The sequence below is a fragment of the Pseudopipra pipra genome, chromosome 15 (genome assembly GCF_036250125.1).
Source record: "Pseudopipra pipra isolate bDixPip1 chromosome 15, bDixPip1.hap1, whole genome shotgun sequence".
NCBI classification, from domain to species: Eukaryota; Metazoa; Chordata; class Aves; order Passeriformes; family Pipridae; genus Pseudopipra; species Pseudopipra pipra.
Window position 1 is genome coordinate 18,206,535 of NC_087563.1, and position 17,704 is coordinate 18,224,238.

Below are 17,704 nucleotides of genomic sequence, written 5' to 3' on the forward strand. Positions count from 1 at the left end.
CAGAGTTTATCCTCACACATGTATTAAACATTTTGCCAGAACTTGGAAAAAAATACAGAAAACGTGGTGGGAAACAACCTGTCCATTAAAATGACAAAAAATAATCCCCTTAATGATTTGAATAGTGTAGATAGCTAAGAGCATGGAAAAGAGACCACCAGCCCCATGGTTTTCATGTGGACTGGAAAACAAACAAAAAAAAGTGCTTATGTGAATGAAGTGTAGGAGAAACTTTAAACACTTCTCGTGATCTGCTCGTGGGGACAGAGAGGTCTGGCTGTGCCACACCTCCCCGGGGCCGTGGGGAGCTGGGTTGTGCTGAGGGGCCTCAGCCACCCCTGTGCCACCTCGGGGACCCCAGTGCCACCTCAGGGATCCCTGTGCCACCTCAGAGATCCCTGTGCCACCTCGGGGACCCCTGTGCCACCTCGGGGACCCCTGCCCTGCCACAGCTCCCTGCCCTGGCATGCAGGTGGAGGTGAGGGCAGCAAGAGGAGGAGGATGTCCCAGGAGAGGGGTTGTTGCCTCTAGAAGATGCTATGCAAAGTGCAGAACCAAGCAGAGACATCTTAGGGCAAACAAGGCACAGATTTACTGTGGTGACTCAGAGGACAGGTGATTAAGTGGTGAAGAACCTGAGTGTCCACTTGCCATGGTGGTTGGAGTGAGGGTGGGTTTCCAGCAGAGAGATCCCAGCATAGGATGCTCTGCACAGTAACCCGTGCACACAACTCCACAGGAACAGCACCCACCCAGACACACCGTGACTAAGAGCCAAAAGTAACAACTACAAAACTAACAACAGTAATGAGTGGAATTGCCATAGGATCAGGAGTTGAGAATCAGGCAGTTGCCTGGGATGGTGTTTGCAAAGCAGGCAGGCACCCAGCACCTCCCTGAGAGCACCAAATGCTTCCCATGCCTCTACATCTTGCCCTGGAAGGGCTGGTTGGGTGTAAATCCCTTCCAAGGGATTTGGGTCTGGCTGCAGCCTCAGCCCTGGCAAATGCTTTTGGAGTTGGGATCTGCAGGAGATGGAGGGCTCTGGCATGAACTGCTCGTGCAAGAGACCTTCCTCCCCCCCTGTGCCCCAGCACCCACTGCTTCAGTGCCACGGCTTATTTTCAGTTTATCTGCCAACAACTTTCACTAGGAAAAAAACCCAGAGGCCTCCAAGACATTCCTGTCTGAACACCTTTTTCTAAGTGGAATTTAGACTAGCAATAGAAACCCAATACTTTGATTTTCTGATGTTTCCTTCAGTGTTAATTCTGCAGTACAGCTCTTCTTGCAGGCTGCTGCAACACCTGCCCCAGAGCACTTTGAGTTTAAAAACTTCCGAGAAGACATTTTAATCAACAGATAATTTTTAAGTTTTTTTTTTTTAATTTTAAATGTCTTTAAACCAAAACTGCTCTCTGATCTCCCTGAAGTAAAAAACTGACTTACAGAACATGTAACTCACTTCTCCCCACAGTTTCCTCCTACATGGCATGTTTTAAGCCAAAAGCTTTTGCATGCCCTAAAAATTACATTAAGGAGCCCAAACAGATATGATTATCTACAAATAAACACCACAAACCAAAGCAATAAGTATAGATGATGCTTCCAAAAGCTTAATCATTTGCTGTCTCCCTGCAACTTTGCATTTAAATGTCACACCAAGTATCATCTCATCTATCTCAGTATGACAGGGTTGGCTGCCCCCCGGGCGAGCTGCCAGGAGCCAGCACTCACTGCACCCACTGCACCATCCCACCTTTGGGAAATGTGATGCAACTTGCCAGTTCTCCTTCACCTGGCTCCATCCTACCTGTGTAGTCTGATTTTTGCAGGAAAAGTGAATTGCTGGAGTGTGCCTTTCCCTCCAGCTGCAGTGGCTGAAGGAAGGGGGATGGCTCCAGCACAGGGCAGCATCCACTGTTTGTAAACCCAACCACTGATTCAAGAGATACTGCATGTGCTGATGCTACACATTGCACTGTGACCCACATTTGGGCTTTTTTCATGTTATAAGATGTCTTATTTAATTTCTCTGCCACCTTCTGAAAGTAAGGAACAGCACAAATGGCCTGGAAAACATGTGGTGGCTTCTCCATGAGCATTTGGTAAAAGAAGCAGCTGAAATAGTGCTGGAAATGAGAAAATGGTGAGAAGGGTCATCTAAAATCAGGCCCTCATGAAGAACCTGAAGTTATTTATATCACCTCAATTAAAGTATCCACTGGACCTCCTGAGTTCTGACATTGTTTCTAATGCCACGATCCCATCCTGTCCCTCCACAAACCCTCCATCTGCCACAGGGATGAATTTGGCTGCCAAAGCAAAGGTGGGCAGGTGACTCAGTTGCCTCCCTTTGCCAGGGAGGGGCAGCTGAGCACGAGGAGGCTGTGGGGGAAGGAAAGGCACCCAGGAGGAGCAGATGCCCTTCCTGCCAGCAGTGCCAGGTCCTGTCCCCACCCTGAGCTGGGGTGGCCAAAGCAGCCGGGGGGGAACTGCCAACTGCCACAGTGATGGGCCAGCACCAAGACAAAGCTACTGCCTGTTTGACTGGGGAGTCACAGATTCAGCCCAGCTAAAGTTATGGACTGGCATTCCCCTATTTCCTACAGAGCCAGGGAAGAGAAGGGGAGGCTGCCACAGGGAGCTGTACCCCTCAAATCTGGCAGCAATTGGTCATACCTGTTTCTTTCCACTGATTTCATCAATTCCATCCATGTCCACCAAGGCCATCCCATGCTGGTGGTGGTCAGGGCTCCAGCCAACCCCTCTGCTCTCCATTGGTGTGTGATGATTGTGGCATCCAACCTTGGCTCTGCTGCTGGAGGAAAAAAAAGAAAAAAAAAAAGGGAAAAAAAAGGAAAAAAAAAGGAAAAAAAAAGGAAAAAAAAAAGGAAAAAAAAGGAAAAAAAAAGGAAAAAAAAAGAAGGAAGAAAGCCATGACTGTGGACACTGAACAAAGCACAACTTCTTGGTTTGATTGCACTGAGGGTCTTTTCAGCTGGCTTCTCCATTTTCTGGTGTCATCATCCACAGGTGGAGGAATGGAAAGTCCCAGCCAACCCCAGCCCGGTGTGTACCATCACCCTCCAGGCTCTCCCGCTCGTGGAGGCAAGAGGAGTGTGAGACACCTGAATTAACCACTTGGACCATTTTTCTGAATTGGTTGGGACCAACGTGGGGGTGGCTTAAATCAGTCATGAAGGGCATAGGGTAACAAAGCACTGTAGGCACACACCTCTGGCTGCAGCTGGAAGCAAAACCAGCCCTTCCACGACAAGGAGACCCAGTTCAGGCTGGGCTCACACACTGGGGCTCTGTGCCCACCCTGGCCAGCAGCACTGGGCTCAGGGTCGTGGTGTCCCAGCTCTGTGTGCCCCAGTCCCTTTGGGAAGGACAGCTTGGCCGACCAGGAGCCTCAGCAGGAGTTCCTCTGGTTCCTGCAGGGATGACACCGATGGCTCTGTCCCCTCTCCCCAGCTCCCTCTCAGCACTGTTTCTCAGAACTGGTCTCCACTTTCCAGCCACCATTTCCCACCCCACAACCCCAATGACACAGGTCAGCTTTTCCCCCCAGCAGGCTCCTGACCCCCCATCAACAGTTTGGGGAATGATGGGATCTCCCTGGGGGAGGTGACACAGGCTCTCCACACACAGTTTGCAGGTGGGGTGTTCCCAGCCACGGGGTCCCCACTCCCCACATCCCCCACAGCCCTGTGACCCCACTGGGACCATGGTGCCATTGCCAGACCCCAAAGCACAGCAGTGGAATCTTTCTTGGGGCCATGGTGCCTCCTGCTGCAGCAGTTTGGCTCAGGGGACACGGGCTTTGGGACAGGCAGACACACACACACTGTGCTGAGCTGCCCCAGGCACACACCAGCCCCTCCACCTCCCTCCTGATGCCATGGGAATCCTCCAGGCTCCTGCCTGGCTCTGACCCAGCCTTTTGAACTCAGTGATTGGGAACCATCACCATCTTTTTTTTTTTTCCAGGAAAACCAATTTTTTCAGGCTAATACAAGCCATGAACAACGAGTGCTGCAGTCCTGTCACTGTACCTTAGGTCAGTGGTCATCCCATACGGAAAGAATGCAGGGAAGTAGGAAGGGGTTTGTTTGAAATATGAAGTTCAGGCTTCCTCAGGCTCTGGGACACGTTGACTTCACTGAAAATTTGGAAAAAAAATATTAATTTATAAAATGTAGAAACATTTAAATTCAACAATTTACACTATTTATAAGCCCCTAAGCAGGTACCAGGTGAAGTCAGGCTCCCCTGCAAGGGGTTTGCAGGACCAGGGGCTGCTTCACCTGTGTGTGCAGGAGCACATGGCAAAAGGACAATCTGACAATTGTCATTTGTCAAATTCCCACTGACCACACAGTTCACCCATGGTGGGAAATAATTACAGGTTTGTGTCTGTTCTTCTGCCCAAGAACGTGGGGGTTTGAATTCCTGAGCTACTGTTGGTTTTCTGATGTCCCCTGGGATGGCATGGGGTGGTGTGGGATGGCAAGGGGTGGTGTAGGGTGGCATGGGGTGGTGTGGGATGGCAAGGGGTGGTGTAGGGTGGCATGGGGTGGTGTGGGGTGGTGTGGGACCCCGAGCTGGGCACTGCAGGAGCCGTCCTCACACACTGGGATTTGTGCGACAGAGCCGAGGAAGTCCTGGTTGAAACCAAACACCCACATGCCAGAAAACCCCCCCAGCTACTTCTTCCTTTACATGCAAGAGCATTTTTTTTTTATCTTTGCAGATGTTTAACATCTTGATAAAAGTTTTGAGGTTTTCTTTTCTTTCCAATCTTTGGCTGTGTGAGCTTGCTGGGGCTCCTGCCCTGGTGGCCAAAGGACACGAATTCTTCTGACAAACAGTTCAGCTCTTCCTCTCCAAGAGCAGCCATGTGCCAGCTCAGGGAAGAAGGGGCCTTGCAGGAGGAGAGATACAGGTACTTGCTGGGTTCACATCAACTCCCTTGAGACACCAACACCCAGAGCAGGAGCCTGGCAGGCATCCAGCCATGCACATCCCAGAGCCAGCCCTCAGCATAACTGTTTGTCTTGATCATCGTGGAGACCAGGAAAGCACCCCTGGGTATTTCTCTGCACATAAGATCATGCCTTGACTTTACCAACAGCTTGCAATGTGCCTGGTTCAGTCCTGCCCATGTTCATGGTTTCCCACAAGCAGCATGTTACAAACACACTCAATAGTAAATAGATCCTCTGACATCAAAGAGAAATTCTCATCCCAGTATCTCCTCATCCATCAGTGAGGTGATTAAAATCTGCATGTAGCTGAATAACAGATAACATTATTCAACGGATGGAGAAGTGTCCCATCATTACGTAATGTCCTTCTTTGGGGTGTCACTTTCCACTGCCAGCAGCACAGGAAGACACCTATATTTGGCAGTCAATGGAGACACGGGTCCTTCTCCACACTATAAAAATGGGTCTGTGCCGAGCAGGAGGCAGAGGCCGTGGCCAGCCAGCCCAGGCAGCGCTCAGACAGTGGTGACAGGATGCTCCCCTCGCTGAAGGCAGCTGTTGCTCTCCTGTCCCTGCTCCAGCTCATCTCTTCCACGTCCGTGACTCACCTGCACAAGCAGATGCTGCTGGAGATCATCCTCCAAGTGCGACAGCTCAACTCAGCAGTGAAGGTAAATGTGCTGCCCCTGCTGCCCTTGCTCTGCTCACCCACCACGGGAGCTTCCCCAGCGATGATGATGATGGTCCTCGATGTCCCATGGTGTCCAAGGCCAGGCACTCCTGCCTGGGCCTGCAGGAGCCCTTCCCATTCCCTCAGTCCACTCCATCCCACCTCCAGCCTGGGGCACCCTGGCCCATCTCAGCCAAGACTTGGTGTGATCAGCACTTGACTTGGTGGCACAAGCAGCTGCTGGGGTCAGGTCAGCTGAAGTTTTCCACCTGACATTTGGCACATTGCAGGAAAAAATGTTGAGGAACAAGAAAGCTGCTGTGGCAGGGTGATTGAGGCAGCCTGGGATGTGGGCACGGGGGCCTGGGGCAGTGTGAGCTGCCAGGAAGTCCCTGCTCTGCTCCCACTGAGCACCCAGGGACCCTCCTGCTCCTTCCCAAACAGCTGCTTGCAAGTGCTGTGCCAGCCCAGGTCCTGTGTGCAGGAGCCTGTTTGGAACTATTTGCTGAAAGATGGATCTCAGTGGTGGCACCACCAAGGGTGCTGGAGAGGGATGGAGACACGGTGCCCTTCCTGGTGGAGGGCACAGCTGGTGACTCCTCGGGGGTGGTCTCATCATGATGGTCTGGTAATGACAATTCTCTCTTGTGTCACCTCTCCAGGTCCCCTGCAATGACACCCGAGTGGCACAGGTCTCCTTCACCAACCCAGAGGTAAAACACCCATGGAGAGACAGGCAGAAAAGGCAGTTATAATAAACCCAGACCAGGCAGTGCCCTCCCCCCCACGAGGCACAGCCCATGAAGCTGGGGCAGCTTTGTTGGTCACCCAAGAGCTGCTCAGGTGCCAGCACTGGGGCGAGGCTGTGCCTCCATCCCACATCTCTGTGCCCTCACCCCGGGGCACAGCCCAGGGCCCGGGGCACTGCAGGGGCTGCCACTGCAGCTGTGACATGAGAGCAGGTTGGGAAATCACTTTGAAACCTCCTGCCAATCCTGGATAAGTAGCTTCAACTTAAACCACCTTCGTGGCTTGACCCGTTCCCCTCCGTGTCCCGCAGCTGTCGGAGAGGGAGCTGCTGTGCCAGGCTGCCGAGGCGCTCGCCAGGGTCACCCGCTGCAAGGACTACGAGCCGCTGGTCACCAACCTGCGGAGGCTGCAGGGCAGGACGGTAAGGAGGGGCTGCCCCCGGCCCAGGGCCGGCTCCCGGGGGCACCGGGGGCTGATCACACCGGCACTGCCTCTCCTGGGTGGGGCCAGAGCGGGCACTGCAGGATAACCTGTCTCCACGGGAGGAGGGTGACAGTCCCCGCCAGCCCCACCACCCTGAGCAGTGGCCGTGGGGGTCACACTGGTGGCCAAGGGGGTCACACCAGTGGCCAAGGGGGTCACACCGCGGGGCACTGAGCAAAGGACAAACCCCCAGTCTCCCGGGGCAGCATCCTCACCGCTCTGAATGATTTATGTGGCGATGGGGGCAAGCAAACCGCCTGTCTGGGCTGGAAGCCTGGCTACCCACCGTCCCTGCTGCCAAATCCCGCTGCCAGCTCTAATGTATTTACACTTCTCCTTCCCCAGAACTGCCGCCTGAGCAATGACACCGAGATCTACCTGCGCCACTTCTTGCCAGCGCTGGGGAACTTCACGCAGGGGATGTACCGGCGTCCCAGAGCATCGGCTGCGCAGTGACCGGCACCGCTGCCACCCCGGGGCTGCCACTGCTGGGAGCTCGAAAATAGGGTTTGCAGAGCGGTTTATTATTTTGCTCCTCGTTGCATGCACTTCCTCAGCCCTGCCCCAGCCCTCCTAAACCCAACCCAACCCGCACAGCACCTCCAGGAGTGTCCGCCGGGCACCCTGCTCGGCTGCCGTGGGAAATGTGCCCTGCCCGGCAGGCACCTGACACGTCCCAAACTTTCCACCCCGGTGCCCGTGTTCGATGTTACTCAGCCTCAGCAGGAGAGGTCTCGTTTGGACGAGGCTGCCCTTTGCCCTCCCTTGCAGCCCTGTGGCTCGTCCCGCTGGGATGGACCCTCGGTCCCCGGGAGGGGTGTGATCACCTGGGAGGGATGTGGGAGCGTTGCCCAGCGCGGAGGAGCAGAGCATCCTGGAGAGCATCCTGGACCGGCTGCCGGGAGCCCGAGCTCTTAACTCATTCATCTTCTCCTGCAGCACCTACCAAAACCAAAACCAGATTATCTGCTTCCTGTTCCCCTCAAGGAAGAGAGATTTCTTCACAATCATCTTTCTCTTCCTAAACAGATCAAAATCTAATCTGAAGTGATGCATTTTTCGCTAACGTGTTGCTACAACAGCTGAGGGGGGGATGACTCCTGGGAGCAGAGCTGGGGAAGTGCAGCTTTCGAGAGCAAAAGCTGGGAGGGGAAACGGGGGGGGGGAGGGTTGGAACTGTTACTGCAACTTCAGTGTGTCTCTTCTATTGTCAGTGGCTTTTAAGTTATTAATAGTGAAGACAGGAGAGTCTGTAGCAGAACTTTGGATCTAATGGGTGCTCATCAGCATCATACTTCGGGATTTTATTTATTATTATATATTATTTAAATAACTTATTTTTATAATGTGTAATCTAAAGATCAAGACCAAAAAGTCCTGTCTGTTTAAAGCTTTTCTTTGCTTGGAACCCAAAATAAAAAGGAAAAGCCAATATTCAGGCTTTCAGGTAATTTATAGTTCTGGGGAATAGTCATATTTAAAATACTGCTACCTCATTTTAGGGAACAGCAACAAATGAACATGTGCTGATTCATAACTTATTGTTCTCTCTATTTAAAACATTTGTATTATGAGAGTTAATATATACAAATTATCATGTAGTAGAATGTCTTCATTTTATTATTTTTTTCGTATCGACTGTGCACTGATGTTCTTAAAGTGTCTCAGGGCTTAAGCAATAAATGACTGAAAAACGAGCTCTTGGGGCCCGTGGTTTATGTGCTGGTTCCCCCTTACCTTCAGCAGATAATGAGCACTGGGAGGTGCTGCCTCCTCAGTCAGTGGGCACAGGGGGATGGGGTGGGGAATGCTGGCCTGCCTGGGGCAATGTACAGCAAATTTCCCCAGTCTGCCACTGAGAGAAAGGCTTCAAGAAAGCAAAAGGCACCAAAGAACCCACCTGACTTGTGGTGCAGGAAATCCAGAGGGAAGGGAAGGGCTGGAGGAGGAAGGATGGGAGCCCCTGTTTGGGAAGAGGGCCATGGTGGAAGGGGTGAGGGGTGTGTTGGAGGGCAGGCTGTGGTCTGGGGGCACTGGAGGCTGGAAGAGGAGCCAGGGGGTGCAAAGTGGAACTGCAGGCAGGGAAAGGTTTGTCTGATGGGCCAGGCAAGGGACGGGGCTGGCTCAGGGACCAGAGCCTGCCTGGGGCCAGCAGCACAGGAACACATGTGAGAAATAAATCTGCAAAATAACTGCTGGAAATTGTTATAAATGTAGGAAATGGCTCTAAATGTGTGTGATGGGGGTTCAACAGCATCCTTGGGATTTGCTGTGGGTAAATCCCAGCACTATGGGCAGCAGGCAGGGCAGCAGGAATGCATGGGCACAGCAGAACATCCCTGGTGCCACCAGTCCCCCCTGACAGCCTGGCAACCCCCCCCAGCCCTGTGTCAGGGTTGCCCCACACTCACTCCAGTGCAGGCCAGAGAGGGCAAAGCTGAGCCCGTGGCTGTGGCTTTTGCTGGGCCTGGGCTCCAGCCCAGGGGTCTGGTGCTGGGGGCCTGGGCAGGATCCTCATGGGATGGGAGATGCTCCAAATCAGAGCCCAAGGGAGAGAAAGGCGAAGGAGGAAAGCTGAGAACACATTTCTGAATCAAGCACCTTCCTTTGGTGGGAAAATGGACATGTTCATCCCTGGATGGTGGCTGGGACAGAGGCACAGCCAGGGCTCCAGAAACAGTGGGGACCCCCCTGGGGCTGGAGCTGTCCCTGCAGTGAGTGATGGGGCCATCACTGCCATCAGCTGCATCTCACCCCAGGGAAAGGGCATGGGAATGTTTTCCTTCACTCCTATGTTGGATTGACCCTGGATGGACATCAGGGTCCCACCAAAGCCACCGTGTCACCTTCAGCTGGGCAGTGGGGAGAATACAATGAAAGGCTTGTGGGTTGAGATAAGGACAGAGAGAGAACACTCAGCACTTACTCTCACAGGCAAAACAGATTCAACCTGGGGAAAAAATAATTAATTAAATTTATTGCCAATCAAATCAGAGTAGGACAATGAGAAATAAAAAGTGAATCTTAAAACACCCTCATTACACTTCTTCCTTCTTCCCAGGCTTAACTTCACCCCCGATTTTCTCTCCCTCCTCCTCTCACAGCTTCTCTAGCTGTGTTTTACAGGGTTTTTCCCATTCTAAAAAACATTATCCCTGAAGCACTGCCAGTGTTGCCCATGGGCTCTGCCTTGTCCAGCAGTGGGTCCCTCTTGGAGCCACTGGCATTGGCTCCATTGGGCACAGGGAAGCTTCCAGCAGCTTCTCACAGAACCCAGCTCTGTAGCCTCCCACTTCCAAAACCCTGCCACACAAACCCTGCAGGGCTGGTGACTTTCCCATCACACAGTGATGCAGTTTTCCACCATGATTCAGCCTGAGTAGATCAAAGGTTAAATTTTTCTGTGATTTGAGCATTTTCTGTTCACTTACTCCAGCTTTAGAGCACCCCACCATGATCACTGGGGAAATCACTGTGTCTGCAGAATGGGGCTACTGCCTCCATCCCCTTCTCCAGCATCACTGTCAGGCAGAGATTCTCCCACCACCACTCATCCCAGAGCAGTGGGATCTCTCTGGGCACCCTGGTGAGGACTCACCATCCGTGGAGGCCAGGGATGCAGTGCTGCAGCCAGAGCTCCCTCATCTGCTCTCCAACACAAGTAGGGCAGGTAGGAAATGGGCAAATCCCTCACAAAGGTCTTTCTGAGTCAGTGGCTTCATCTCACTTCATCTGGGGCCTGTCAGAATTAAACAAACATCACTCTCAGTGTGGCTGCTCCTGGATTCATCGAGTGCTCACAAGATGCTTATCAAGCATCTGATGGCGAGTTGCTGTTTGAGTTAGAAAAAGCCCTATTAGTTATTACAAAACTCCAGAGTTTCCCAGCTGAGTCTCTCAGTGTGATTTCTGGGGTAGCACTGGGGGGCTGGTGGAGCCCGTCAGCCAAAGGCTCAGGTTGTTCCCTGAGCAGGGCAGGATGGATGGGGCAGCCTCCAGCTCCCTGAGATGCTGGAGCAGAGCCACACACTGACCCCAGCACTGACACCACAGGACTACCCTCGTCAGCTCCCTGGCCCTTGCCCACATCCTCACAGGGGGCCACGCTGTTTTAGGGGCCCTGTCTGCTCAGGAGGGCCCTCAGCTCCCCACAACCCCCCTGGGGTGATGCCCTGCTCCTGCCCAGGTGGGTTTTGTCCCCCCATGGCTCTGCCACACTTTCTGTTCCTCCCTGGATTAAGAAACCCAGGGACAGATATCATCCTGCAGATGAAGGATGCTTTGCACGCTCTGGAGATATTCAAATGAAATGTGATGGAATATATACAGGATACTCTGAGGAAAACAAAAAGCAAAGCTCCATTACTAGAGTGTAGTGGGCTCCCCAGTTCAGCCACTTCCAACTTGTGATGTAGAGAAAGCCTTGGGATATGGAGAAATGGAGAATCCCCAGAGCAGGCAGCTTTACACACTCTTGTGTGTGACCTGACTCCCACCACCCTTATCTCACCGTGGAAATTTCCTACATTGAAACACCATGCAAGATCAGAAGAAAATTTTGACTTGCACAAAAAAGACCTGTTGTCCTAATTGGGAGCAACTTTGGAAAGTGCAGATAAGGGAAAAATAAGTTTTTCCCTCCGATTCAGCAATCTTTACAGCCATAAATTGAGGTGCTCCCTCCAAAAATACACACACAGGTACAGATCACCAAAATATCCAGAGGCTGTGAGCTGAGACGATGCAGGCCATGAGCATCCTGGGCCGGGTCCTGCTCCCCCTCCTGGCGCTGTTGGCCTGCCAGGGTGAGGTGGTGACTTCGTGGACACACACACTGCGGACCAACATGCTGAAGGAGAGCATCAGGCTGCTGCACCAGCTCCAGCAGACAGAGGTAGGGCTGGTTGGGGCTTTACCTGCTGAGGGGAGGGACAGGGAGGTTCAGCAGGCTCGGGGAGAGCGATGAGGACTCCGAGGGAGGTGCTGAGCACGGGGCTGGCGGTGCTGGGAGCGTGTCTGTGCGTGCACGTGTCAGGATGGGCCCGGGGCAGCGCTGCCTCCAGCCTGACTGCTCCTCTCCTTTGTGTCTTGGTAAAGGTTTCCTGTAACGAGATGAACGTGACAAATATTTTTGCAGACTATAAGGTAAGAAAGAAAAGCTAACTTGTCCTTGTTCAAAAATAATCATACAACCCTGATGGGTACTGGGAGAGGATGCTGGGGGCAGGGGACAGCACAGGGCAGTCAGAGGCAGGTGGGAAGCCCAGGATTGCCCCTGTTCTGGTGTGGTGCTGTGGAGGAGCAAGGAGCCCACTGTGAGCCCCCAGGATCAGTGCTGGGCTGACCAGTTGGTCCTCACTGCTCCTGGTGCCCTGCACAGGTGCCCTCACCTTCCCAACCCACCTCTGCCTCCCCAAAGCAGCATCGGCGGCTTCTGGTCTGGGCCAGGGGGAGGGATGGGCCTGTGCTTGAGCAGGCTTGGGGGCTTCAGCTTTTCCAAAAGGAAGAGAGGGCAGTGTCCCTGTGCCTTGGAGTGCTGTCCCTGCCCAGGCACCCCTGAGCGCTGGTCACACACACTGTCCCTCCTGAGCCCCTTATCTAGGGACGGCTCTTCAGTCAGCATGAGATATAACAGCAGATAGTAGAGCCTCTTTGTGCTCTGAGAACTGCTGCCTAAGCCCAGCTCCCAGCCCCAGAGTTCCTGTTTTCACAGCAAGCCCACAGCCTCACCTTGTGCTGCACCGGCGGGAGGGATCCAAGGGGTGCAGCAGCCTTCCTTCCCTGGGGGCTGGGGCTGAGCACCCCTCGGGGGGTCCCCACACCCCTCCTGCCACAGGGACCGGCCCTGGGAGCGAGGAGAGGTGCCCAAAATGCTGCACAGCACCACGTTCCCAGACCTGTCGCTGCCCACAGGGCCGGGCCGGTTGCTGGTCTGAAGCTGCTGTTGGGGTGAAAGCTGAGGAGATGGAGCAGGCAGAGCTCTCAGGGACATGCTCATGTGGGGGCACGGGGATCATCCCCCAGGGAAGAAAGTCAAGTATTTTTCTTATTGCCACCAGCACCTCACTTTTTAGCTCCTCATCTTCTGCGTGTCTCTGCTACAGGACTTCTCAAAGCCCCTAATGAAGGCAACCTCTTCCCAGGCACTTTTGTTACTCCTGTAGCACCTCTGCCTGCTCAAACCAGCTTCACTTCCAGGGAATTCCCAGGGAGCAGCTTCCCCGAGCTCAGGATCCCACACCTGCAGTAGGAACAGGATGCTCCAGCACAGGGGTGGTCACTGCTGTGCCACCCTCTGTCACGGCTTCTGCCAGGGGCTGATGGTACCCTCAGCAGGACAGGGATGGGAGCAGAGCCTGCTGTGCACAGATGGGGCCGGGAAGCTTCAGGGAGGCTTTGGCATCTCAAACTGCACTTTGCACCTGTAGAACAGAAATATATTATTTGCAGGGTGGCGTTTTGTTGGGTTTTTTTCCACTAATGAAGCTGTGACTGTACTAAAGTTTCTTTCTCCCCAGGCAGGTGACACCATGGAGATCTTGTGCAAAGCTGCCACAGTGGCTCGGCAAGGCCGGAGCTGCCACAGGTCCCTCGAGGGCATTTATGACAACCTGCTGGGCCTGCTCCGGGGGAACAGGATGGAGCACAAGGTGAGGCACAGCTCCCCTGCACTGCCCCCGCCCTCGAGCTTTTGTTTTACTCTCCCACCACCACTAAGGGCTCAGCCCAGGCTGCAGAACCCAATCCCTCCCCAGCAAGCTTCCTAACAGCCCCTTCTTCCCATTCCAGGCGCCGTGTCCTGTGGCAGCAGGCAGCACCACCTCACTGAAAGATTTCCTCGAGGAATTACAGCAAGTCCTTCAAAAACAATACAAGAATCAGAAGTGAAAAAGCACAATTTGTTTGTTTTTAAACTATGAGTCTATTTTTCAAAGATTATTTATAATAATTCTTTAAATAAATGTATTTTTGGACTAAATTTTCTGGCATTGCATAGGATGCTACACAAGACAACACGCATAGGATGCTACACAAGTTCACAGGCACTGGGGTGATGCTGTAAGGAGTTGCCAAAGAATTTGTCCTGCTATGGGATTAAGGTTCATGCTAACACGAGGAACACAGGTCTAAGCAGAGGGAGACCGAGAGAAGGCAGACAGGAGAAGCCAGGCCACAAATGGGACCAGCTCTGAAAGCTGTGAACCCAGAAAGATGCCAGGTCTGGAGCTAAGCAAGCCCTTAGTTCTCCCTTCACTTTACTTGTAGCCTGTATTATAACCCTACATTTATATATATATGGTATTTATAGATGGCACAGCCCTTTGTGGCCCAGGAGTACAGAGGCTCCAGCAGCAACAGCAGTGAAATTGCAGTAGGGAACCAAACCTCTGGCTTGGGGAGGATTCCAGCCTGGGGCAGACCTGGGGGGTGGTTAAAGTCCCTCCAGCACCAGGGACTGGAGCCATGCAGGTACTTAGGTGTCCACCACTTGGCAACCAGTTTTGGCACAGCATGGGAGAGCACTTGGCAAAGTGCCAGGGCCGTGCAGGGTTTGGTCTGTGCTGAGGAGCTGCAGTGTTTGCAGGCACAGCACGGCTGCTCCAGGCACTGAGCCCAGCACAGCTCCCGCAGCAAGGGGAGCACAGTGGGACAGGGCCCATTCCCACAGGTGAATTAACCCTGGGCACAGCACGGGCTGTGGGGGGTTGTGCAGCACAGGACACAGCCAGGACAGCCTGCAAGGCCTTCTCCCCCAGCTGCACCCCAGGACACACACCCACACTCACCGCTCCGGCCTCTCCAGCCTCACCAAACTCACGGCTCCGGCCTCCCCAAACTCACGGCTCCGGCCTCCCCAAACTCACGGCTCCGGCCTCCCCAAACTCACGGCTCCGGCCTCCCCAAACTCACCGCTCCGGCCTCCCCAAACTCACCGCTCCGGCCTCCCCAAACTCACCGCTCCGGCCTCCCCAAACTCACCGCTCCGGCCTCCCCAAACTCACCGCTCCGGCCTCCCCAAACTCACCGCTCCGGCCTCCCCAAACTCACCGCTCCGGCCTCCCCAAACTCACCGCTCCGGCCTCCCCAAACTCACCGCTCCGGCCTCCCCAGAGTGCTGTGTCTCAGAGCTACACAGACCCTTCCTCACTCAGCTTCTGACACCACCGAGTTAGAAAGATATCGTGTGTATAATGTTATTAGGATAAAAAACATGCAGAGAGGTGGAATTAGGAATCAAGAATTTTATTTCATGGTATGAACATGCTCCAGGGACACAATACTGATATTTACAGTATAATGAATTAACTTTAAACATAAAACAAAGAATATTCAAAAATAAACAGTTAGAAAACCAATAAATAGGAAGACAAGTTATACAGACTAGCAGGTTTTCCCTCTATACAGGCCTGGCTAAGCAGAACTGTGGAGAAAGGTGAAAGCTGGACATGTGCAGACAGTATAGTCAGTGAAAGGCACTAAGGACCATTTCCCCTCCTCTTAAAGGATCAGGAACAAGTTAAATATGAAGTAATTCATTTACATGACATTAAACAACATAAAGCAGAAACCTCAATGTTAAAGTCAATGTTCTGGAATGAGGAAAACCTTCTGGTAGCAAGATGCAAAGATGAGCACAGTATTTATTACGTAATGTGAGTTTTGATAAATACTATAGAGCATGTACTGACCTGGGATGACAATGGTGGTATTAAGCTCTTAAAAAAAACCCATACAAATCAAATCCCTTCCTCATTAAAACATATTATGGGCCCATTAGAAATTCACAGATGGCCCAGGGCTACAGAGAAGGCCCAAGTGGTAAACCTTGCAAGCCAGACTCCTTGGTTTTACAGAAAACTTCCCAGAACTTCAGCAAAACACACCAGTTAAAAGGGAAGCCAAGCTGATAGAGCACACGACCATGACAGTGTTCCACTTTAAGTAAAGTCCTCTTAAAGAGCAGCTAATTTGTTCTCCAAGACTCTGTAACAGGAGATAACAACCAGTTTCTCCAATCTGCCAATTAAAGGCATGCAAGCAATTATTTTTTGTTTTTTTCTGTCTCAAGGCTCACTTAAATATGCAGAATACTATTGTTTTTAGCAGCAGGACTGTAACATTAATTGTAAAGCATATGCCCTTATAGTTAAGTTTTAAATATTTTAAATGCAATGCCATGGTCCACAGTGGTATCTTGAAGCCACTGATGTCTGCCAGGTAAAAGAATTTTCAATGGTCTTTTTGAAAGCACAGTTCAGGAGAAACTCCCCTTAAGACCAGATCATTCAATAAATGTTAGCACAAGAGGCAACACAAAAAGGAAATACAAGTTGTCCCTGGTCCTGAGAACTGGTACAGGTCACAGCTGTGCATTTATCTGCTTGGACTCAGAACTGACAGGAGACTTCAAAGAGCATTGAAGCAATTTCAGTCTGTTTTGTTTGATGAGAAGGATGAAACACAAGATAACCCAACTCTACTCAAGGATGTTCAAAATACAGCCAGCTCTTCACAAGCAAGACCAACTGCAACTCAGATTAAGAAAGACTGAGCATTTACCTCTAAGGGCTAGGCTAGAGAAAACAAATGCCAGTGTCTGTATGTTTTATGAACTTAGGTGACACCTCCTCCCCCAAAAGAGAGCAGTACGTTCTTCTAGGTCATGATCCCGAAAAAACACATCAAAAAACCAGGGAAAAAACTTACAACTCGTTTAGAATAGCACTGAAGATACCATTCAGAGTAAAATATGCCCTTTCAAGACCAGTTTTAACTATTCCAGATCCTGTCACAGAACTGTTACAGAGCCCCAAGGCATCAGGGCTTTTAACTACTCTCAGTACTTCACAAGAACACACTGGTAACTGCAGAGCAAGGACTCAGGACACCTGAGGAGCTGTCTTGTGCTCTGTCACACTGAAGGATTCCATTTCTCCTGTCAGCAATCACAGCTTTTCATCCTCCAGGTAACCCCAAGATGCCAGGGAGGTCACAGCTCATCCCCCCTCCATGGCACAGGAGCTGCTGAGGTGCCCACGAGCTGATGTGATGAGTTATAAAGCACACACAGTCAAAAGGAGATACATTTTCTCTGTGACACAAAAGCAACGTATCAAAGTGATATGTGTCTATTAGCAGCATAAATATCAAAGAAAAAGAGCAGCCATCACAAATAAATGGTTATTATCAGAGACCAGAATTTTTCTCCTCTCATCAGAGCATAGCCAGAGACCCAGCACAGCCTACACAGGAGCACAGACAGCAGCAGCTATTTCAGGGGATGTTACTGCTCTGGGAAAACTGGGCAATTCATCCTGCTTGACTGCAGAAGAGTCAAATTCATCCTGCCTAGAGCCAGGGATGAAAGAATGCAGTCACAGTGCTCACAGTCCCACAACTGGCACCCAGTCCTGGGGTCACAGCACCCCTGAAACCCCCTCTGCTGACACCCAGTCCTGGGGTCACAGCACCCCTGAAATCACCTCTGCTGACACCCAGTCCTGGGGTTACAGCACCCCTGAAATCACCTCTGCTGCTCAGATTACAAGACTGCTCACATACATTTTAAAATTCCAGCCCCCAAGCACAAAAAGCAGCCAAAGCAATGCTGCAACACAGCCTTAAAAGAAGGAAAAAAGCTCTCTTTTGCCTTCATATCCAAGGTCTCATTCTCCACAGTGCCAGCAGATCCCACACAAACTGATAAAAATACAAGCATTACTAGACACACTTGATTTCTGCTGCACTTCAACAGAGCATGGTCCCTTCTCAGATGTCTCAGACTTTTGTAGTTCATGTTTTTCCT

At 51.9% G+C, this 17,704-nt stretch overlaps 1 protein-coding gene and 1 long non-coding RNA gene across 2 annotated transcripts; one reads left to right on the forward strand and one right to left on the reverse strand.

The window, feature by feature from the left end:
• Window positions 1-402: 402 nt before the first annotated feature.
• Window positions 403-10,589, reverse strand: LOC135422777 (uncharacterized). The gene is made up of 4 exons (XR_010434587.1): window positions 10,496-10,589; window positions 8,635-9,847; window positions 4,062-7,839; window positions 403-2,818 (listed from the first exon to the last, which is right to left on the reverse strand). It is a non-coding gene; the product is annotated as an uncharacterized LOC135422777 (long non-coding RNA).
• A 1,049-nt stretch (window positions 10,590-11,638) lies between these two features.
• Window positions 11,639-13,812, forward strand: IL4 (interleukin 4). Its single transcript, XM_064672341.1, has 4 exons — window positions 11,639-11,791; window positions 11,995-12,042; window positions 13,416-13,547; window positions 13,687-13,812. Exons 1-4 carry the CDS (start codon window positions 11,639-11,641, stop codon window positions 13,783-13,785), a joined length of 432 nt encoding a protein of 143 aa, XP_064528411.1. The 3' UTR covers window positions 13,786-13,812.
• Window positions 13,813-17,704: the final 3,892 nt, after the last annotated feature.